Here is a 23618-nt window from a genome sequence, read left to right on the forward strand (position 1 = left end):
AAAATCAGAAAATCTAAAACCAGGGTTCGCACTGGCCCCTGAATAGCAGACAAATCATACTCTTCATTCCACCATTCTGATTCCTTATCAAGGACCTAAAATATCCTTGAGGCTAAGGTCACCTCAATGTTACTTAGTATAGATAATACATTCAAATATTCTGTATTCTTCAGAAAGAACATTCTAAGTAAATATATAGCAACATTACATAGTTATTTTTAGTTAAAAAACAATCAGTTGGCACACGTAGATACAATATCTGTAACATTCTAGGTCTCAAGTGGTGAGTTTACCAGGATTCATTTTATTATTTAAATCTCAATAGATACCAACTATATTTTCTTATACCATCAGATGTTACATAAGAATGTAATTTTTAAAAATTAAAGCAACAAAATAACAGTGAGTTTAGATGTTTGGTCCTTACATTTAAAACGTAAATAAAAGAAAACTAAGCATTACCATGCCAGCAGTATATATTTATTATTATTCTTGAATGGCCAAAAGACTTACAAGGCCCATCATTATTAGTATAACCACAGATATGAAATATCACTTAGTGACATGGAGTGAAAAGGACAGTTTTACACATATTAAAAAAATACATACACATACACACATACTCTCTCTGTCAAGTGCTCACCATACACTGCTACAAAAGCAGGAGGCATCAAGCTACAGGAGTTCCAATATACATAACATGTTGAAATATCTCAAGCTTAAAAACTGCACGTAAGTTGCAAAAATAAAGTTTCTTTCTTCAAACATTTTGATCAGAGCTCAAGCAATGCAAATAATGAACACCAATGATTTTCATACTACTTAACTCACTTTAAAACATAAAAAGGTCAACAGTTGCAAAGTCCTGAAAATGGAGAGGTTATAGGAATGAACAATGCATTTCATCCAAGAAAAAGTCTACAGTAGATCTGTCTCATCCTGGCTCGTAAGTATTTAAGAATCATAATTTACTATACTCAAACAAAGTGAAGCCAGAACAGAATGATAAAAAGAAAAATCATTATGTCAAATGAGGCATTATCACCCTCAGTTTCTTTAGACAATTTCACTAGTGCAAGAGCATCATTTACCTGAAAGATCATGAGTCACAATTAAAGAGCACTCATACAAAACTATTTCCTTTTTTCTTTAAAAAGTGCCACTTACTATATACTTCTCAATTAAAAAAAAAAAAAAAAAAAAAAAAAACCCTGCACATACACTAATGAAAAACCGTTTGTCTCCATCTCTTGTCAATGAGGAATGGCCAGAGAGATTCTTTGATTCCAATTCGAAATGGTGTTCTCTGGCCAATGCCCAAGGTCTCTAATTTGGTGCAGTCAAGCTGAGCATTTCTTGGACGCTGCGCTCCTAAGACAGGACTGTCAGTAATCTTTAAAGAAAAATAAAAACAATTAAAAAAAAGAAAAACCTATTTTGCAGTTTCATATTCTCTATTTCCCTTGCCCTTACTAAAAATGATTTGGATCCCAGAAAAATACACAAACAAATAATCAAGACACTTTTCCTATAAACTTCACCAATACTCATGGGCTTCCTTGTACACGATAATTTAGAGATAAACAATATAAACTTCCAACATACAAAGTTCACTTTCATTAGTACCAAAAAATGAAGTTAGCCAAAATTTGCAAAGCAACAAGAAAAATGTTATCAATAATACATACTAGAGTGACAGATCTGGGCTTTCACCAAGTGAGAAGGTTTTAAATGCCGTGTACTTACAGGTCGTAAATGACTGCTGGGGAGGTTGAAGGCATCTGCAATTGCACATGCCATTTCATACTTAGTCATCTGTTCATTGCCAGACCAGTGAAAGGTTCCTTTAATTGATGGATCCTAATAAGGATATAAAAATTCAAAATAGTTTCAATGTTTTGAGTTGAGTGGTTTGACAGGCTGGATAAAAAAAGCTAATTTAAAAGGTCGAGGAATTAAAATGCATCCCTCCTTTTTGGAATGTTCCCATGAGATGTCTAAAATCAAATTATTATAAATATACCCCGCTAAACATGAGAAGCAATTTCTAGGATTTAGCCTTAAGAATTTTTTTTAACTAAAAATATTAATGGTTCCAATTTTATTTAGAAGGAAACCTGAGAATGATCACAGATTTTTATGGAAACATAGGCCAATTTAATGAGTATTTCTAATTATCCTAAGCTAAAACCAAAACTTAATGGAACCATTTTGCAGGATGAACTAGTTAGGCATAACATCCTTAAATAGTTACAGAGCACATATTTAAAATACAAATTTTTATGTGTTAAAAAAACTATAGACAAACTATTACTAACATTCAAAAATAAATCAGTCTTTCATCTTTGTGTGAATATTCTATTTAGTTGCCAATTTTTCAAATGTCTGAAATTAACTCCTATTCAAATATCTAAAAAGAAAATTACAAATCATTCTTAAAATGGCTGAAGTTATAAATTCCTTTGGAGATTCTTCATTGGCATACATTAATCTTAAACAGAACAACTTCTTAAAGACATTATTTTGTCATCCAAAGAAAAAAATACAAGACTTTAGTCATCTTGCAATAAAAGAATGACAAGACTACAGTACATGAGAAAAAAAAATTCAAACATAGGAGCAAAATATTTTTACTATATATAAATATAGCCTACTATCTGCAAACTACTTTTGTTTGCTCTGCTTGTAATTTTAAAAAGGTTTTAAGTAAAAACTAATTCATATTACTATATGTAATATGTATTATATATAATAATAAAGAAAACAAAAACACTTGGACTTTCACTTGTTGATGGAAGTTAGGAACTCTTCTTCCAAAGATTCTCACCAGCATTCTCTTCTCTGCTAACTGACGACACACAGTGGCTACATCTTTTACATGTGTGGGGAACCTCTGCTGCCAGTGGTCCATGTTAGCTGACTTGTTACTGAACTGCACTTTATCAAACATAACAGTCACAGCACTTTCTTCAAGCTTTTCAACTTCTCCATACAGAACAGGAATTCTCAAAACAGCAGCTCCTAGGAATTAATAAAAACAAGTAATTTTTTAGAGCTGCCTGGTTAAATCTTGATATAAAATGAAAGCATGTGGATTTAAACAATCCTGTTTTAGAAACTGGCAATATTCCAAAATGACACAGTTCATCTATAATAATACCCATTTAACAAATATTGTACTCAATATTTTTAAAGTTCTCTGTTCATTTGGGGTATTTTTATATACTATTCTTAACAATCATATTAATGAAATTAAACTGATCATGACAACTAAATGTAATGAATGATCCTTGACTAGATCCTAGATTAAAAAATAAAATGCAATGAAGGCATTATTGGGACAGGTGGGAAAATTCTTACATATATGATATAGTATAACATGAATATTAATGTTAAATTTCCTGAGTATGATAACTACACTGTAATTATGTAAAGAACATTCTTGTTAGAGGATAAATAGCATAGGGGTGCCTGACTGGTTCAGTCAGCTGAATGTCCGACTCTTGGTTTTAGCTCAGGTCATGATCTCAGCCCCGTGTTGGGCTCTGTGCTCAGTGGGGAGTCTGCTTAAGATGCACTTCCTTTGCTCCTCCACTCCCTCAAATAAATAAATAAATCTTTAAAAAAAAAAAAAAAAAAGAAGAAGAAGAAGAAGAAGGGATGCCTGGGTGGCTGTGGTTGAGCGTCTGCCTTCAGCTCAGGGCGTGATCCCAGAGTTCCAGGATCGAGTCCCACATTGGGCTCCCTGCGAGAAGCCTGCTTCTCCCTTTGCCTATGTCTGGGCCTTCTCTCTGTCTCTCATGAATAAATAAATAAAATCTTAAAAAAAAAAAAAAAAAAGAAGAAGAAGAAGAAGAAGAAGAAGGTAAGTAGCATAGTGAAGTATTTTGCGGTGAATTTCAGACAATTCCCAATGAGTTTGGAAAAAAAAATATACACACATACACACAAGACACATGGCAAAACATTAACAAGTGGTGAATCTATAATAAAAGTTATATGAGTGTTTTACCACATAATTCTTGAAACCATTGATTAAGGAATTATGAGGTATTTAGATTTTATGTTGGTCCCTACTGAGCAGTTACAACAGACTTTGAATAATTAACACTTAAACTGAAAATTAACAAACCACTTTTTAATTAAATTAACATATTGGATAACCATGTATAGATATGTACTCAAGGATGATTCCTGCAGGATGATTTCTAATACAAAAAACAAAAAACATGTGGAAAGCTAAATGCCTGTCAGTATGGTACCTATACTAGGAGATGCTTCTCAAAGAGTCTGTAAGTCTAAGGCAGTACAAGGAATCATTAAATCAAGTACTATGCAGCCACTGATAGTAAAAAGATAACCCAGAAATGACTCAATATGTATTGAAATACAGATATGGGGGGACCAGGTTATAAAACCAAACCCACTGTTTTTAGAAATTCACAAAAAAAAATGCTTTCATACCTAACCACATCTGGTGCTTCTTGGAGGCAGCATTATAAAAGAACTGCTCTTTACAATTTTCTTTTTGATTTTTTTCAATGAGGGTATAATTTTTATATTCAGCACACATGTACGTGTATGTATACACAAATATACATAGGAGAAAAGAAGAGCCATACCAATAGAAATTTAAAAACTGGGGCACCTGGGTGGCTCAGCTGGTTAACTGTATGACATTTGGTTTCAACTCATCATGACCTCAGGGTTGTGAGATCAAGCCCTATGTTGGGCTCTGTGCTGGGTGTGAAGCCTGCTTGAGATTCTCTATCTCCCTCTGCCCCTGGCCCCCAGCCTCTCCCTCTCGGGAGCTATCTTGAAAAGAAAAGAAAAGAAATTTGAAAACCATACTAAAGGGGCATCTGGGTGGTTCTGTCAGTTAAGCATCTGCCTTTGGCTTGGGTCATGGGATCATGACCAGGGTCCTGGGATCAAGCCCAGGTTGGGTTCCCTGCTCAGCAAGGAGTCTGCTTCTTCCTTTCCCTCTGCCTTTCCCCCCTGCTTGTGTGTGCTCTCTTTCAAATAATAAAATCTTTAAAATAATAATAATAATAATAATAATAATAATTCCTCAATCTAGGAGAAATGATACTAATCTGTTTTTTGAAAGATTACGAATATTTATACTGTAAGTTTTTTTCTTTATACAGTAACATTTTTCTTAATGTAAGCTCTATACCCAATGTGGGGCTTGAGCTCACAACCCCAAGATTAAAAGTCACATGCTCTAATGACTGAACCAGCTAGGTGCCCCTATACAAGGACATTCATGTATACACTGATACTGGAAAAAGTCTGGAAGGATTCATAAATTCTTCATGGTATCTAAAATTCTTATTTTTCTTTTTTATTAACTATATTCTCTAATTTTCTCCAATGATTTATGCTCCTTGACTAGTTTTTCCAAAATTTAAAAAGTATATTTTATATATTTTTTAAAATATATTTTTACATACTTCTATATTCTCTATGTATTTTATGTATAGCAATGTTATATATACACACACATAAACCCTCAAAACAATCAAAATAGTCAGGGGCTAAAGAAATTGTGTCTTACCTAAATTGTTCTCTAGGACAGCCTTTTCGCCTTCTAATTTTGTTTTGCCATACAGATTTAAGGGACTTGGTACGTCTTCCTCTCTATAAGGTGGATTTGTTCCATCAAATACGTAATCGGAGCTAATGTAGATTAGAAATGCTCCAATTAAAGCTAAAAAAAAGATAGACATAAAAGAAAAATAGACATAATCTATTAAATTACTGCAGAACATTACTCTGTACTGGCATTTATAATAGCTTCTTCGTCATATACAAACAAATCTCTTATAAGCCATCTAGAAAACTTTAATCATTATAAACTCAGCAATTATTTAATATTTTATGAAAAATTTATAAAGTCATCATTACCTGCTTCCTTTGCTAAATTCCCAGAAGCATCCACATTAAGTTGAGAAGCAGCATCTGGCTGATTTTCTACAACATCTGGCCTTCTCTCTGCTGCACAATGTACTATAACATGGGGCTGGAAGTTAAACATTGATGTATTTTTAACCCAAAAGGAATAAAACAGGGGAGCCACAGCCTTCCAACAGTAACTCAATTCATAAAAATATGCTTGTTAAATCAACATTCCTTCAACTACAGAATTACTGTAATTTTTTTTCAAGAATTGCTGTTAATAGTTTTGTCATGCTTCCCTTTTCCAAGTTTCAAACTTCCTTAAAATAAATGTAAGCGCTGAAAGAGCAATTTAGTAATCCCTAGGCAAAACCAGACAAACTCAGCGTCAACTACTACTTCTCTACCAAAGTAAGCTAATGTCCTCTAATTTCGATGGGAGAAAGAGCTAATATTTATGTAATATGACCTAAATACCTAATAAATCTATGTTAAAAGGAGAATACCAATTTCAAATTAAATTAATAAATTCAAATCTCTTAGGCCAGTCACTTAAAGAATGTCAACTATCCATAAAAACTATATTCCCAGTTGAGCATTTAGTATGCCTGAATGCTATATGAAAAGCACTGTGCAAGGAGAAAGGATTTCATAATCTACTGGAAAAGAAGGACAGGTAAAGAGACTGTTTCAGTACAGTTTGTCAGACATCAAGATAGAAGAATGGGGGCACATGGCTGGCTCAGTCAGCAGACCATGCGATTCTTGATCTTGGGGTCGTGATTTTAAGCATCATGTTGGGCCTAGAGCTTACTTTGAAAAAAAAAAATTTTTTTTTTTTAATTAAAGATAAAGAAATGCAGAGTCCTTGGTAGAGAAGGGGCATCTACTTCCCAGAGAAGATGAATAAAGGCGAAGATTTGGTAAAACAATGGATAGGCAGGACTAATGTACAAACATACCAAACTATCTCCTTCCTTAATAACTGTTTTGAGGAGGCATCATCTTAAGAGTTGTTTTAAAACTTGAATGTGAGACGCCTGGGTGGCTCAGTGGTTGAACGTCTGCCTCTAGCTCAAGGCAGGGCCCCAGAGTCCCAGGATCAAGTCTCGTCCTGGGCTCCCCTCAAGGAGCCTGCTTTTCTCTGCCTATGTCTCTGCCTCTCTCTGTGTGTCTCTCATGAATAAATAAAATCTTTAAAAAATAAATAAAAAATAAAACTTGAATGTACATAATCTAGGACACGCCTTAAAATGTCCTGGGCCCCACCACAGACTTATTGAATTAAAATCTCTGGGAGTGAGACCTAAAGAATAAGTTCCCCAACTGATTCTGATGCAGGTATCTCTTGGACCATAGTTTTGAAAAGAACTTTAACTCTCAATTTGATCAGACACAGGTAGAACAGAATCTAAATTTTTCAGTAACTCTTCTGTGGCAACGATCAACAAATTATTTAACCTCTCTGAGCCTTTGTCATCTCTAAGATGGAAATGATAATACCTATTTTGCAGTGTTGTAAGGATTACAGATAATATTAAAAAGGCATTTGCACAGAAAGTAATACTTAACAAAAGTACCTCACAAATATAAGCTTTTTATAAAATGCTTCATATTTCCAAGGTTTGCCAATCTTTGTTTCAACCTAATCTTTTTAAGGACTGCATATACTTGGCCATGCTTACCAGAAAAAAAGTGCACTATACAGTTGACCATAGAACATGGGTTTGAACTGCATAAGTCCATGTATGTACTGTCTCTAAAGCTCCAATTATTTTTTAATAAGTATAATACCATAAATGTTTTCTCAGTAACATTTTCTTTCTCCTAGCTTACTTTATTGTTAAGAATACAGTACATAACACATATACATAATATGTGTTTATCAACTATATATTTTATTGCTAAGGCTTCCAGTCAACAGTAGGCTATTAGCAGTTATTGTGGGGAAGTAAAAAGTTATACATAGATGTTCAACTGTGCAGGAGTCAGCACTCCTAAACCCCGCACTGTTCAAGGGTCAACTGTGTACTGTTGTTGCTTAATGGTGAAAGCTTAAGTATAGTAACTCCCTTGAAAGCAAGAACATTTTCTAAATCATCCAGACAATTCTTAATACAGTTTTCATATGTGTTAAAATAAACATACCTGAAAATCATGAATAATGTGATGAACCGCTTCAGAATCCAAAAGATTAACCTGTTCAAATTTTGGTCTTGCTCTTCTAAAACCACAGCCAAAGGCATGCCAATTATTCTGCTTAAATTCTTTATACACAGCTCTGCCAAGAAGCCCAGTGGCACCAGTAATCAGAACCCGCCTATTAGGGAGGTTAACGTCCTCCTAAAAGGTGAAGTGGGGGGGGGGGGGGGAGGGAAAGGGTTACTTATTTTGAAAATATTCTCTCCACAAAGTTAGCACTATCATTGTTCACCGAATACTTAAAGTTTAAGTAGTTTGCTTCATATCCTAGATCTATTAGACAATTCATAAGTTAGAACAAAGATCAAACTGCATCAATAATTGTATCATTTAAGAAAAAGTTTTATTAATCCTACTCATGAAAAAGAACCTAAGATGATACTATAAGGATATACCTAGTCAAACAGATTTAGATTTTTTTTTAAAAAAAGATTTTATTTTTTAAGTAAACTCTATACCCAACATGGGGCTGGAACTTACAATCCCAAGATCAAGAGTCATATGCTCCAATTGACTGAGCTAGCCAGGTGCTCTGATTTCCTGTTAATAATGGAAGAATCTTACTTTAATGATCAATGATGTCCAAATGAATAAACAGCAATTTTATTTTTATTTTTAAGGTTTTATTTATTTTTTCACAAGAAACAGAGACATAGGTAGAGGAAGAAGCAGGCTCCTTGCAGGGAGTGTGATGTAGAACTCAATCCCAGGACCCCAGGATCAGGACCAAAGCCAAAAACAGAAGCTCAACCACTGAGCCACCCACGCGCCCCTAAATAGCAATTTTAATTATGCTCTCTCATTTATAAAAACATACAACTAATTTGAAGCTTATGAATTTCTTATGGCCTATCTGGCTGTGTTCTACCAACAAACTCACAAGTTGACAATTTTGATCTTCAGTTTGTGATTGCCAAGTTTTCTTTCAAATCTCAGTGATTTATCATATTTTGATAGGTCTTAGTTACAGGATTTAGATTTCACAGGAATTTACGTGGAGGATAAATAAATGTGATCCTTATAGTAATAATATTCCAAACCGGTAAATGTTCCTGAGTTAACCCTAAATTTAACCTAATAGGCCAATTAAAACACAGAGTAGGGAGGGAAAAAAGAAGAAAAAACTAACACAGAGGGTAGGCGAAAAAAGGAAACTAGAATATTTTAAACTGATTTGTGTTCTTATGTGAAAAAGAAAAAGTTCCTTACACAATGAAACTAAAAGGAACTTCTATTTAGAAAACAAGTTCTGTTTCCAAAGCAGTTTAAAAACTTCCCTTATTCCCAAGATGGGTAACACTAAATTTCCCAGACTCTTGAATAAAATCAACATTTATTATTTAAAAGCCACCAACAAAAAGTTTTATTTGGAGTAATTGGCTGGCTGAGTCCGTACAGCAAGTGACTCTTGATCTCAGGGTCATGAGTTCAAGCCCAAGTTGGTGTGGAACCTACTTTAAATATATATATATATTACATTTTAACAATTCGAGATCTTTTTATTTCAAGCGTTTATAGTCACCTATTCTGAGCTGTAAAAAATTTTAAACAAGCATACAATAACTAAAGATCTTTCTTTGTTAGCCCTTAGTTCAGCAGAAAAATTTAGCGCTATGCATCTTTTTTACAAGAAAGCCACCATGAGGGTAGAGTGCCTATGTGGTGCAGTCTGGCCTCCAACTCTTGGTTTTAGTTCAAGTCCTGATCTCAGAGTTGTGACACTGAGCCCTGTCAGCAGGGAGTGTGCTTGAGAGTCTCTCTCCCTCTTTCCTTGCCCCTCCACCTAGTATGAGCGAGCATGTGCATTCTCTCTCTCTCTCTCTGAAATAAATAAATATGTCTAAAAAAAAAAAAGCCACTGAAATTAGGTATCCCTACCACAGGAAAAATCAGAAATGAAAGGGCTGAAACAGCATAAAGGGGTAGGGACGCCTGCATGGCTCAGTTGGTTAGGCATTCAACTCTTGGTTTCTGTTCAGGAGTTGGGTTGTCCCTCTCTCTCTCCTCTCTTGCACATGCACTCTCTTGCTCTAAAATAAATAAATAAAATATTTTTAAAAATAAAGCATAATGGTAAACTATGGAAGGTATTTTTTCCTTAGTTCACCAATTCCAAATATTTTAAAAGTTGAAGGAAATTCATCAAGGCTCTCTGTTGTACAACTTGGCTCTAAGCCAACTGATCTATGAAAACAAGAATTTCAGCCAGCAAAATATTTTCTTTGGGTTTTGGCAAAAAAACAGCTCTACAAAGACTGATTTGGAAAGAAGAGAAAACAGCCAAGTCTAGTAGATACAATCAGAAAACAATTTATACAGGATAAGTCCCATAAAGATCCCTGAGAAAATATTATGCAAGAGCTATGATTTGATTTCTTCTCAGTTTCTCACTTTTTATTACTTCACATTAAAGAAGCAAAAAAATATATAACAGTTCTTAGTTGGTAGTTCTCAGGCTTCACTCTGTTTAAGAATCATGCACAAGGCTTTCAGATTCTGTACATCCGGGATAAATCCTGGTAATTTGCATTTCTAACAAGTCCTCAGGAATGTGCTGAAGATGGTGATTTGGGAACTGTCCTTTGAGAAGAAGTGTAATCTTGAACTCTAGGGAAAGTCCAAGGTTTTTCTTAAAGATATATTTATCTTATTCAAAGACGCCAAAAAATTATCATCTACCTTTCTAAAAGTGACATGATCTTTCCTCCCCTCTTCTCCCATTAAAAAAGGAAAAGAAAAGTCAAGGAAAAAGTATTCTGTATTCCACAAAGGTTACTGAACAGTGAATTCAGATCCCTGCATATTTCACTGATTCTGTGAAGCACACTTTTTCCTCATTTTAACATCCCTGTTAAATGTATGAAATAGAGATGCATCTTATTACTGTCATAGTCTGGCAATGTCTTGCTTTTTAGTGCATCCTAAAATCAGAGCCCAGATTATCTTATAATCAAGTACGTCTTAGACTTGATGAAATATAGTATTAAATTACAAGGATAGCAAGGCTCTCAGGGAATTTAATATGTTTAACTTCAAAAAAGGATGAGGTTGGGACACCTGGGTGGCTCAGCGGTTGAGTATCCGCCTTTGGCTCAGGGCGTGATCCCAGGGTCCTGGGATTGAGTCCCATCGGACTCCCTGTGAGGAACCTGCTTCTCCTTCTGCCTGCGTCTCTGACTCTCTCTGTGATCCCTCATGAATAAATAAAACCTTTAAAAAATAAAATGAATAAATAAAAAAGGATGAGATTGCATAGAAAAAATACAACCTTAAATCCTCATACTCTGGGGTAATTTGTAAGGTCTCTAGAAGAAAATATGTAATAGTCCATGGTACTCAGTGGTTAGATGTCAATGCTCAAAAATTTTCTTTATTAAAAGAGCAGAGATCTGAAGTGCAAGCATTTTCTAAAACGGAAATGATACTGCACAATCTTATATTTCAAAACTATCGAGTGTTATGTAAGCCTACCTTCCAATCATAATAGCCTTGTTGGACATGCAAGGCAAATATTTCCAAACTGAGCAATCTGAAGCCCAAGAGATGTTAAAGGCTTTACCCACAGTACAGGGAAAAGGCTGGGCCCAGAACTTGTTTCTTTTGTTTCTAGCTTCTGTGGTCTAGCCAAATACATACTGAGTTGTGTCTTTATCCTTGGACCTTCTATTTGATTTCATAATGATTAAAATTTAACTGTTCTGCCACAAAATGTGGTATTGAGAAGTTATTGAAATCTCAATTGATCTAATTCCTCATTAGTAAAATGAGGCATTTAGACAAGATGACTACGGCTCTTCCAACTTTACAGCTCTACAATTCTAACATTTTCCATATTATCCTTAACACAGAGGGGACTGAGTCTGAAAAGAGTGAAAGGAACTTTATTTACTTAATTTTTCCTCTTTTCACAGAGTTCTCTCCAGAGACTCAATGAGCACCTTCTGTCACCACTATAGAAGCCAAGACAAGATTTTTTTCACTTGGATTGCAAATTTTTTGGTGCTTGGCAAATAAAATATGCCTCATTCTGAAATTTAAAAATGCCAAACAAAAATATCTATTTTTTACTTTCTATATATAAACAGAAATCCACCTGAAGCTTTTCAAAAGTGCACAGTTTTTGTTTTTGTTTTTTTAATTTTTAAAAGAAAAGAAACATTATCCTAAAAAATTACTTTGGACTGTTACTCCATAAAATATTTTAGTCCTACAAAACATAGGAGTGTTCATGCACTTCAAGGAACTCAGAATGAATAAGAAGCTGTAGTTAACCCAAATCACAATAAAGAGCTGAAAATAAAAAAAAAAAAAAAAAAAGAGCTGAAAATATTTTCTGCTTGAAAAATCTACTTAATTTCTATTGCTTGAAAAATCTACTTCCTTAATTTCTGTCAAACGTTATTTAAATTACTCTGAATGTATATTTGACTCTAATTACATAAACTCTTAGAAGTACAGAACCCCAAGTGACCAGATTTATAGACACCAAAAGAATTCCTGAAAAATTAAACACATAAAAATAAATGTAGACTTACTACTTTTATTAGGCTACCTAATCAAATGATTCCAAACTACAGGTAATGTAATAAATGGCTCTTTCAAAATGGTCAAACACTACTTTGGGACAGTGATTTGTACTTTAGCACACATGCATTAACTTCTACTAAAAATGTCCTAGAAAAAAAATGAGACATCACTAACATCTAAATAGAGATCTTCTTAAATTTTAGTGGTTAAATACAATACTTTGCTATTTTTAGAACCTAAATTTGGCAGTTTCCTATTCATTTATTTAATTGATCCTCATTCTACATTCCCCTGGAGGCATCTCTGAGTAGTAATCACTGGACTCAAGATGCTATGATAACCTAGTGACACTGGTCTAACTGCTACTGTCACCTATTTGTATTCTACAAGACAGTCTTTTTTTTTTTTTTTAATTTTTTTATTATTTATTTATGAGAGTCATACAGAGAGAGAGAGAGAGAGGCAGAGACATAGGCAGAGGGAGAAGCAGGCTCCATGCACCGGGAGCCCGACGTGGGATTCGATCCCGGGTCTCCAGGATCGCGCCCTGGGCCAAAGGCAGGCGCCAAAGCGCTGCGCCACCCAGGGATCCCTCTTTTTTTTTTTTTTTAAGATTTTACTTATTTATTAATGAGAGACAGAGAGATAGAAAGAGAGAGAGAAAGAGAGAGAGAAAGAGGCGCAGAGACACAGGCAGAGGGAAAAGCAGGCTCTGTGCAGGGAGCCTGAGGTGGGACTTGATCCTAGGACCCCAGGATCAGGCCCTGAGCTGAAGGTGGCGCTAAACCTCTGAGCCACCCAGGCTGCCCTCTACAAGTCTTAACAGGTATCACTACAGTTGCCTTCTCCAATATAAGTTGTAAGTCATTGTGAAATTCATTCTCACAAGTGGATTTTAATTCTACACGTTTTGATAGAGCATCAAAAAACATGCCAAGATTTAGGTTGGGGACCTAAATCTTAGGTCAGTCTGTACAGCATGTGACTCTTGATCCCAGAGCTGTGAGTTTGAGCCCCATGTCGGGTGTAGAGATTATTTTAAAATTAAAAAAAAAAATCAGGGGCACCCCACTGCTCAGTGGTTGAGCGTCTGCCTTTGGCTCAGGTCATGATCCCCGGGTCCTTGCATCGAGTCCTGCATCAAGCTCCCCAGGGAAAGTCTGCTTCTCCCTCTATGTCTCTGCCTTTCTCTGTCTCTCACGAATAAATACATAAAATCTTTAAAATAAGTAAATAAATAAATTATAATACATCTTTTTTTAAAAAAAGATTAAGGATGTATAGTTTTTAGTGAAGGGAATCATGAAAACCTATTTTCATTAGTTCACTGAATTACTGTAAAAAGATTAAGCTTTACACACACCCATGCATGTATATATATATGTATATATGTAAACAATATGCAACATTATGCACTCAGTATTTTTGAGGGCACATAGGAACAATACAGAAGTTTATATAGCCCATCCAGCCTAACTTTATCCCCCAAACCCCAAACTGATTAGAAACACTAAATACACTCTATCTTGGAAGCACAAAAATTCTGCATGATCAAAACCAGCCATCTCCCATATCTTATTCCCGGTAAGACATATCGGTCTAGGCATTCTTTTCCCCACTGCTAGATATATTCAGTGGATTGAATGCTGGGAGGCCTGGAATGAAATACAAGAATGGAGGAGGGGGGAGGTCTGCGATAGCTCTAGCTCTCCCACAGTAACCACCTTCCTTTATGTAACCTCCACAGCGGCTCTGAAACCTGGCAAAGTGAAAAAGACTCCTGAACTTGGGCGAAGGACTCCCTCCGTAAGCCTCAATTTTCTCACCTGTAAAATGGAGCAAAACAGTATCTTATAGTTACGACGATTAAATAACGCATGCAAAGTGCATACACAGTGCCCTGCACCGAACTAAGAGTTCAGGAAGTTGTCATCTCCAAAACTGCTATTTCCGAAAAACCACTTTCCCATTCTTCCTCAGGGGCAAGAACAGGTAAGATCAAAAGACACAAAGCATGAAAAAGGGAAATTCAGAGAGATAAAGCAAAACCGAAAGAGCTCCCAAGAGCCCCTCTTCGTTAACGGCAGGGGGAGGAGAAGACACCAGAGTGAAACCAGACCTACTCGTTTCCTGCCGCAGAACTGGAAGCGCAAATACCGGCGGGTGTGCGCGGAGGTAAACAAACTCGGTGGCGCCGCCCTCTCCCCCCGGAGCTCGGAAGGGGGTGCTGGGGCGACTCCGGGCCGGGCTCGCATTCCTGCGGGATGCGCAGGGTAAAGCACTCGAGCCCGCACGACCTGGACCGTCCCCCTCTGCACTCCCAGCTTCCACGAGACCCCAGGGCCGACTGCCTCACCTCCACCAGCCGGCAGCTCCCGGGGACAAAGTGGATGGAGAGCTCGTTCTCCCGCCCCACCATGCCCGCCGTCTTCGCGCCGCCGCCGCCGCAGCGACCGCCACTTCCTCCAGCCCGGGATCGCCGAGGGCCGCAGCTCCGTCGCCCTGGGCCCGCCTCCCCAGCTCCGGGCCCGGCCCCCGCTCCCCGCTTCCGGCTTCCGCCGCCAAGGCCGCGCCCGTTGATTGGCCACGCTCAGCCGATGCCCCCATAAGGGGGCGGGCGCGTCCAGTACGCTCCCCGCCCACTCGTCAACTCTTAAAGGGATACGCCAAACCAAGGCCTTGGCCCTTCGCAGTGAGCACAAGTTTCGGATTTGGGAGGGGTTATCTTGTGTACTTTGTTTTCTCTTTGCCTTTGTTCTGGACCGAATCGCCCGGCTTTTCAAGCTTGCAGACTGCGCAGCGCGTAACAATGAACCGGGCTTGTAATACATTAAGTGAGAGCAGATATTTCAAAGCCAGGGGGGGAGGACAGCAGACATCTGTCCCTGCAGCTACAGGAGTGGGGTTTTGTGGGGGTTTTTGGTTTGTTTAGTTGTTTTGTTTTGGTCCAGAGAGTTAGAAAGGCAAAGAATAAAAATGCAAGTGTCGGTGAGTCACGGACACCTCAACAACCCGTTTGTCTCCCTGGGATGTTCTAAAGTGGTACGTGTGAAATTCCAAATAAGTGGAAACTATTTTTAACCTAGTCCAAAATAAAAAGCGAGGGGTTCGGGGGAGGAGTGCCCCGGGGCCGCCTTATGAAGTTCACAGGTTCCCGGACTTTACCCATAGACGCAGAACGAGGCTCTGCGGGAGCCGCGCCAGGGACCGGGCGCTGTCGCGGGTGGATCGGGGGAGTCCAGGCCCCACTCGAGCCCCGGGGCGGGCCGGGCCTCCGCAGCCGCCGGCAAACACCGGGGAAGCCGAGGGGCCGAGAGGCACGCCAGCCCGCCTTCCCCGCGCGTCCGGCATCTTAAAAGTAACGAATCAGCTGCACGCCCCCCACCCCCACCCCCACCCCCACCCCCAGGGTGGAAACGGACCCCGGGGCGGCTGGGCTCCCTCCCAGCTCCCACCAGCGGCGTCCGCGCGGCCGGGGCGCGCGCGATTCCCTCGGGCGGGGGGCACCAGCCAGACCGCGAGGCCGCCCACGCGCCTGGCCGCCGGCGGGGGGGGGGGGGCGGGGGCTTCTCCTCAAAGGCCTTGTTTTTATAATCCCTTTTTGCTTATTTTAGAGCTAAAGACTAAGCAGCCTTTTGGAAAAGTTTTCCTTTGTCTGAGCCCCGGAGTCTCCTTTCTACCCAAGCCCCAACAAGAACTCGTTTCCTTACTCGCGTAAACAATCTTTCTTTGGCCCGGGGATGGGGGGAGGAGAGCCTGAGGCCTCGCACTCTCCGATTTTTTTTTTTTTTTTTTTTTTTTTTGGAATTTAATTTTTACCCGAGCTGTTCCTGTTCATCGAGTTTCGCATTATTCAGAGAGTCCTTGAGAGGACTGGCCCAGCGCAAAACACTCATAATCTGCAGACAAAGAGGGTGGGAAGGGGAGGCAAATTCAAGATCCAACTAATCCTTTTCTTTAAAAGTTGGATTTTGTGGTTGTTAATTTCTAGATGCGCCGCGTTGATGCAACCGGATCCTTCTGGTTTAAAAAAAAATTTTTTTTTTTTTAAGTATCCAGTGCCAACAGTTAAGCACATGCATTTGCTTTTTTTTTTTTTTTTTTTTTTTTTTTTGATTTTTCAGAGCAGCCTTGTCCAGAGTTAGGAACAAGAGTTTTTTTGCCTTTTGAGAATCTGGGTTGACACGTCCCAGGTAAAACTTGAGTCTAGTTCGAGAGACATACTGTGTTCATGCACAGTTTTTAATCATTCTCTTTAAAAATGAAAGTTTCTCCGTGAACAAAAATGCCACTGTCGTACAGACAAAATCCAAGTGCCTGTGGTGGCTAAATCTATGAATTTAAAGAGAGTAGCCTGGAGCTAAAGTTAGGTTAGCGATTCAATTCTTGCTAAGACAAAGAAAGGCTGGAGCACACAATTATAGATAAAATCCTTACTTATACAGAACCTTCACCGACACCATTGCATTTAATCCGGTAAAAGAAACAGCTGTTCTGTTTTGCATTTTATTTTTTTTTTTTTTGTCAACTAATGAGACTTAGCTGAGCTCTTCAAAGCCTGGTTCTCAGGTCAATAATTAAAGTTGGCTGATTCTTCCATTTCCCAAAGTTACGTGTTTTAAAGAAATGAATGACGCCCACTTCTTTTTCCTTTTTCTCTTTTTCACTCACCCTTTTGGTTTTTACCATTCACTGGGATGCGTTTTAAAGAAACTAACTCCAGAATGCTTCATTTCTTGAATAGCTAGCTCTTACCTGTTCCATGTCCTCCGGCATTTCAGGCATGATTCCAGAATTACCTCGGGAAAACAGATTTGGGATGAGCCTCAGCCTCTGCCTCTTTTGCCTGGGTCTTTGTTCTGCCTGAAGAGAGCGCAGGCACGCAAAAACGTGAGCCCCAGCTTCACTCGACCTTTTAAATTAGCATTTTGATTCCAATCCCAGAATCTCATGCAGTTTTCCACATTGCAGTAAACTGGCAGCTGATTCCCCCTGGCAGTCTTGAAAATACCCAATGAGAAGTTTTATGTTTAATTGCATGCCAAGTTAGGGTCTATTAGCAAAACCATTAGGAGAACCAATTTAAAAAAAAAAAGAAGAAGAAACAAAGAAACAAACAAAAAAACTTGCTGTGAAGACTTGTTGCAATTTTCTTGCAGAAGAAAAGCAAGACTCACAGTTGGAAACCACACAGATCTTGCAATTGAGTGCTGAAATATTTTATTCAGTTATGCCTTACTGCAACAGAGTCTTGGTAAAGCTTTTCAGTGCTTTTCTGCCTAGTATCTTCTTCCTTTTTTTTTTTTTTAAGATTGTATTTATTTATTCATGAGAGACACAGAGAAACCGGGCGGGGGGGAGGGGAGCGCGGGCAGAGACTGAAGCAGGCTCCATGCAGGGAGCCTGATGTGGGACTCGATCCCGGGTCTCCAGGATCACACCCTGGGCTGAAGCTGGTGCTAAACCACTGAGTCACCCGGGCTGTCCCTAAACCCTTTTTTATGGGCTGCCCTGCCCATTTCTTAACTGAGTCGTGTGTGTGCGCGCGCGATTCCGGGACTCCAGGATGACACCCTGGGCCCAAGGCAGGCACTTAACCACCCAGGGGTTCCCTGCCTAGTATCTTCTAATTAACTATTTTGAAGAACAGTAAAAGACACTGGTGGTAACAGCACCAATTAAAATGCAGCAGGTCATTTCTATTAACATTATGCTTCCGTCTGACAGAAAATTATAGGTGGAGTAGCTTTAAGTTAGGCCAAGCATCAAGGACTTCTAGATGAATAATTTGCAAACCTGCCTGTATCACCAAACCCGAAACAAAATCATTCTATGGGAATGGAGCCCAGCAATCTTATTTTTAACAATTTTAAAGACAGTGAACATGCTCAGTTAAATTTTGAACCATTGTTCTGGACTATGGCTCTGTAACAACTTAAGAACAACAACAACTAAATACCATTTAGATAGAGCTAAGGAAAAAAAAAAAAAAACACTTAACCCTTTATTCCAGACACTTCAAGCACATAGCACATAGTAAACTCTACAAAATATGTGGAAGGTCTATAAATAATGGAAACTATGCAATTTTTAAAAATTGATAAATTTTATCAAAATTAAAAACTTGTATCCATCAATAAACAATATTAAGAAAATAAATAAGCAAATCACAGACTGAGGGGAAAAAAAACCTTTATACATATATCCAAAAAGGAGTTAATAGTCAGAATATTTAAAGAACCCTACTGAAATTGCTCAAAAGCATAAAGTTGAAGGACACCTGGCTGGCTCAGTTGGTAAAGCATGTGACTCTTGATTTCCAGGTTGTGAATTCAAGCCCCAGGTTGGGGGTAGAGATTGTTTAAATAAATAAATAACTTATCTTAAAAATGCATAATGGGCACCTGGTTGGTCCGGTTGGTTTCAGCTCAGGGTCTCAGCCCTCAGCTGTTGTATGCTTGAGTTTCTCTCCCTCTTCCTCTGCCCCTCCCTCCTCTCTCTCTCTCTCTCTCTCTCTCTCTCTGAAATAAAGTCTTTAAAAAAATTAAAATTAAAATTTTAAAGCATAAAGTTGAACAAAAATCAAAAGGCTGGACTAATGCTTCAGCAAAACTTGAATTTAAACAGAGTAACCGGGATCCCTGGGTGGCGCAGCGGTTTGGCGCCTGCCTTTGGCCCAGGGCGCGATCCTGGAGACCCGGGATCGAGTCCCACATCGGGCTCCCGGTGCATGGAGCCTGCTTCTCCCTCTGCCTGTGTCTCTGCCTCTCTCTCTCTCTCTCTGTGACTATCATAAATAAATAAAAATTAAAACAAACAAACAAAACTTTAAAAATAAACAGAGTAACCTTTTCCCTCTCTCCCACAAACCTCCCTCCTCCCTTCTGCAAGGGATCGCAGTACCACCCTGATTGCAGTACCAACTACAGAGGCTGGCCACACAAACCTAATTCCTGTGAAAACTGGCTAGCTCATCTGTTCCCCTGTAAAGCCCCCAGCCCCTTTCTCCAGGGGGGCTTGCAGTTTTTGAAAGCCTGCTGCAGCTTCTTTTGCCTGACAAGACAATAAAACTGTTGTTACTCTTTATTCCACACTGTCCTTGTGTTATAGTTTGGCTCCAGAAGAACAGAGGTCAAATATCAACAACACTACAACTTAATAATTTTTAAACACCATTTTAAAAATGGACACATTTTCAACAGATACTTCACAAAGATGTAAGAATGGTTAATAATCATATAAGAAAAAGTTCAACATTTGGGAAATGCAAACTAAAATCATATTGAGGAGCACCTGGGTGGCTCAGTGGTTGAGCGTCTGCCTTTTGCTCAGGTCATGATCCGGGGGTTCTGGGATCAAGTCCCGCATCAGGCTTCCCCACAGGGAATCCACTTCTCCCTCTGCCTATGTCTCTGCTTCTCTCTGTCTCTCACGAACTTAAAATACTGTTACCAGCCAGACCCTAAGACTTGTACTCATGTCCACCGACCTTTGTCCCGCATTTTTCCTTAAGCTCTTCTTTCCAGCTTACCTCAACTCAGGCAAAAGACCGGAGGAGCGAAACATCCACCCTGTGATGGAAACTTAAACTACCCCTCAAGCAATAATGTCTGACTGGGCAGGGTTCTCCTGAGTATCACATGAGCAATTTGAACTCAAACTCTGGCTCACACCTGCACAGATGGACAATGAAATGGCCTGTGAAGTCACCAACAGTTTACCTTTCCCTCATTATAATACTTTATTATTATATAATATAACAGCATAAAATCTCCACCCAAGAAGGGGGGAAGACAAGCCTCATTCACTCACTATATCATGTACATACAGGCATGTTTCCTTAAGGTACATGTGTGACTTTATGCCTGCCTCTACATTCAATGACCAGGCTAGGCTCCCTTCTAAATATTCATCCTAACCCTAAATAAAAGGAAGCCATTCATCCTTGCTTGGGGACTCACCGCTTTGAAAGTTATTCCCTGTGACTTCCTTATATGTTGCAAATAAAATTTTGCTTTGTGCGACAACTCCACTTGGCATAGATCCTATCTGTAACTTAGCAAAGAGGGAACTCACTATGTTCAGTTACAATACCATTACACACCTAACAATGGTTAAAATTAAAGAGATAACATCATATGCTAACAAGCATTTTTGGCAACTAGATTGCTCATTCATTGCCAGTGGGAGTATAAAATGACACAACCACATTAGAAAACTGTTGGGCGATTTATTATAAAGTTGAACTCCTAACTCAGCAATTCCATTTCTGGATGACTACCAAGGAGAAATGCAAGTGTATATACATAAAGACTTGTCCAAGAATATGGCAGATTAATTCAAAATAACCTAAAACTGGAAATAACCTAAATATCCATTAATAGATGAATGGATAGATTGTGGTATATGCAAACTATTGGAATATTGCTTAGCTATACAAAGAAATGAACTATATGAATGCAACGCAAAATCATTATGCTGAGTTAAGGAAACTAGACACAAAAGAATATAATTCCACTTAAGTGAAATTCTGAAACAGTTGAAACTAATCTATGGTGAAAAAACTAGCTTGGGGGAGAAGGAGGGGTTGATTGTGAGGGCCGTAAATGAACCTTCTGAGGTAATGAAAATATTTTATATATATATATATTTTTTTAGTTTTATATCTTAATAGGTAACAAGGATACATATGCTTATCAAACTATAAGTTATCTGGAGGTGGCTGGCTGGCAGGCAGTATAGTATGTGACTCTTGATCTCAGGGTCATGAGTTCAAGCTCACACTGGGTTTATAGGTTACTTTAAAAAAAATTTAAAGTTTAAAAAAATAAGTTGCAATTGAATTTTTATTATTTTTTAAAGATTTATTTATTCATGAGAGACAGAGAGGCAGAGACATAGGCTGAGGGAGAAGCAGGGTTTCCACAGGGAGCCTCATCCAGGGCTCTATCCTGGATCCCATGAGCTGAAGGCAGACGCTCAACTGCTGAGCCACCCACCCATGAGTCCAGCAATTGAATTTTTTTAAAAAAAGATTTTTAGATCTGTTCATTTCACTATATGTATTACTATATGTAATTTATGCCTCAATTTTAAAATAATAACAGTCATATTTTGGATCATTTGGGTAAGTCAAGCTTAGATTCAGTCAGCAATTTCCAGGATGTAAGTTTGAAGTAGTGTTAGCCATTGCATTGGTACTGTGACCTAGGCTACATTTGGAAGTTACTCAGATCAGAGGGCTGAAAGTTATTAGCAGAAGGGAGGAGAGGGAATAGGGACAAAAGCAGGGTATGAATGTTTTGTTTTGCCAGACCAGTATTTCCTGCCAAGGAGACACCTGGCTAGGTATTTTCCTGATAGCCCTGTGAATGAGCCATTCTGAACTAATTTGGAGCTGAGGACCTGCACAGAACTTACCTCTGCTGTCCTGAAGTTACCCTTAGCTCATTACAATACTAAGATGATCTTCAGTGGGTGATGTTTTCTGCCATTTTTTTGAACATTCAGTATGTATGCTCTAGCATGTTGATGAGCTAGGCATGCGTAAACTAAAGTGCCTAAGTAATAGAATATGTATACATTCTTTAATGTACATGGAAGCTCCCTGCCCCCTAATACACCGAATAAAAGCTTCATTTACTAACCCCATGGGGAGATAGTGCTTTGAAAGCTATCCTTGTCTCTTAACTTGTAAGAAGTAATAAAAAGTTATTTGTTTTCAACACTTCTTTGGGTTGTATTCAATTTAATACACCCCAAGAGGTGAACCCCCCAAGTTCAGTTACAGTACAAATGATGAACTACTTGGACAGTATTTACATTTTTAAACTCATTAGGACCTAAGAAATCAAAATCGTTTTCCTTGATGGGATATGCACACATTTTTTTCAAGGTTAAGAGATATATCTCTTAGTTATAATGATACCCCAAGGGCAAGAACAAAGGTTTTTATTTCTTCTTTTTTACAACTTCCTCTTGCTTGTAACACTCTTTTAAAAATTACCTTGGATTCCACCATTCTAGCTGTTTTCCTATCTCTGTGATTCCTATTCCCACTTGAATGGCTCTGTCCCAAACTCTCTCTCAAGCTATGGCTTCCCATTTCCACATGCCTAAAAGGCATCTTTACCAGTATGTTCCACTGGTATATCAAACTCACAGGCCCAAGAAAGTTTTTTAAAGTAAATTTAATATTAATTCATCATCTTGTCCCTCCAAACCTGATCTTTCTCCTAACCCCCCAGGTTTGTAAGAAAGATACTTTTATGCTAATTAACTCATAGACTCAAATATACATGTAGGAATTTATTAGGGAATAAAAATGAATTAAAAATTAATCATTAGGGGATCCCTGGGTGGTTCAGCGGTTTGGCGCCTGCCTTTGGCCCAGGGCACAATTCTGGAGTCCCGGGATCAAGTCCCACGTCAGGCTCCCGGCATGGAGCCTGCTTCTCCCTCCTCCTGTGTCTGTGCCTCTCTCTCTCTCTCTCTCTATGTCTATCATAAATAAATAAATCTTAAAAAAATTAATCATTAAAAATAATAAATTCCTACTTATACTAAAATAAGTTCTTAACAGGTTTGAAAGGTTTAAGATGTGGGGAAAATGCGTACAATAATCTTGGAGTGAGGTAGCCTTTTATGAGCATATCATGAAATTCAGAAACCAAAAGTGAAAATATCAACAACATAAACCAGGTACATTTTTGTGAATATCTATGTAATAACAACAGCAACAATAATAGTGATAATTAACCAAGTCATAAGACAAACTGGGAGGGACACCAGGGTGGCTCAGTGATTGAGTGTCTGCCTTCAGCTCGGGGCGTGATGGGAGTCCAGGGATCAAGTCTGGCATCTGGCTCCTTGCAGGGAGCCTGCTTCTCCCTCTCCCTCTGCCTGTGTCTCTGCTTCTCTCTGTGTGTGTCTCTCATGAATAAATAGATAAAATCTTTTTTTAAAAAAAAGACAAGCTGGGAGAAAAT

At 38.4% G+C, this 23618-nt stretch overlaps 1 protein-coding gene across 3 annotated transcripts; it reads right to left on the reverse strand.

Moving 5' to 3' along the window:
- Nucleotides 1–458: 458 nt before the first annotated feature.
- Nucleotides 459–17517, reverse strand: MAT2B (methionine adenosyltransferase 2 non-catalytic beta subunit). Of its 3 annotated transcripts, none has more exons than XM_026007558.2 (7): nt 17386–17517; nt 8050–8244; nt 5911–6025; nt 5561–5713; nt 2828–3021; nt 1747–1860; nt 459–1393 (listed from the first exon to the last, which is right to left on the reverse strand). In XM_026007558.2, exons 1-7 carry the CDS (start codon nt 17413–17415, stop codon nt 1223–1225), a joined length of 972 nt encoding a protein of 323 aa, XP_025863343.1. In that variant the 5' UTR covers nt 17416–17517; the 3' UTR covers nt 459–1222. The 3 variants fall into 3 exon arrangements, with proteins under 3 accessions (XP_025863343.1, XP_025863327.2, XP_025863334.1); XM_026007542.2 differs by lacking the exon at nt 17386–17517 and adding an exon at nt 14754–15498; XM_026007549.2 differs by lacking the exon at nt 17386–17517 and adding an exon at nt 14987–15176.
- Nucleotides 17518–23618: the final 6101 nt, after the last annotated feature.

This window comes from Vulpes vulpes, chromosome 4 (genome assembly GCF_048418805.1).
Source record: "Vulpes vulpes isolate BD-2025 chromosome 4, VulVul3, whole genome shotgun sequence".
Lineage (NCBI taxonomy): Eukaryota > Metazoa > Chordata > Mammalia > Carnivora > Canidae > Vulpes > Vulpes vulpes.

Bases quoted from the DNA above. Each gene is read 5' to 3' on its own strand.
- MAT2B (XM_026007542.2), bottom strand. From the start codon at position 15,461: ATGTATTACAAGCCCGGTTCATTGTTACGCGCTGCGCAGTCTGCAAGC. The intron at 6,026-8,049 runs GTATGTTTATTT...TTTAACTTCCAG, and splicing joins ACATTATTCATGATTTTCAG to CCCCATGTTATAGTACATTG. The intron at 5,714-5,910 runs GTAATGATGACT...TCTTTTTTTTAG, and splicing joins GAATTTAGCAAAGGAAGCAG to CTTTAATTGGAGCATTTCTA.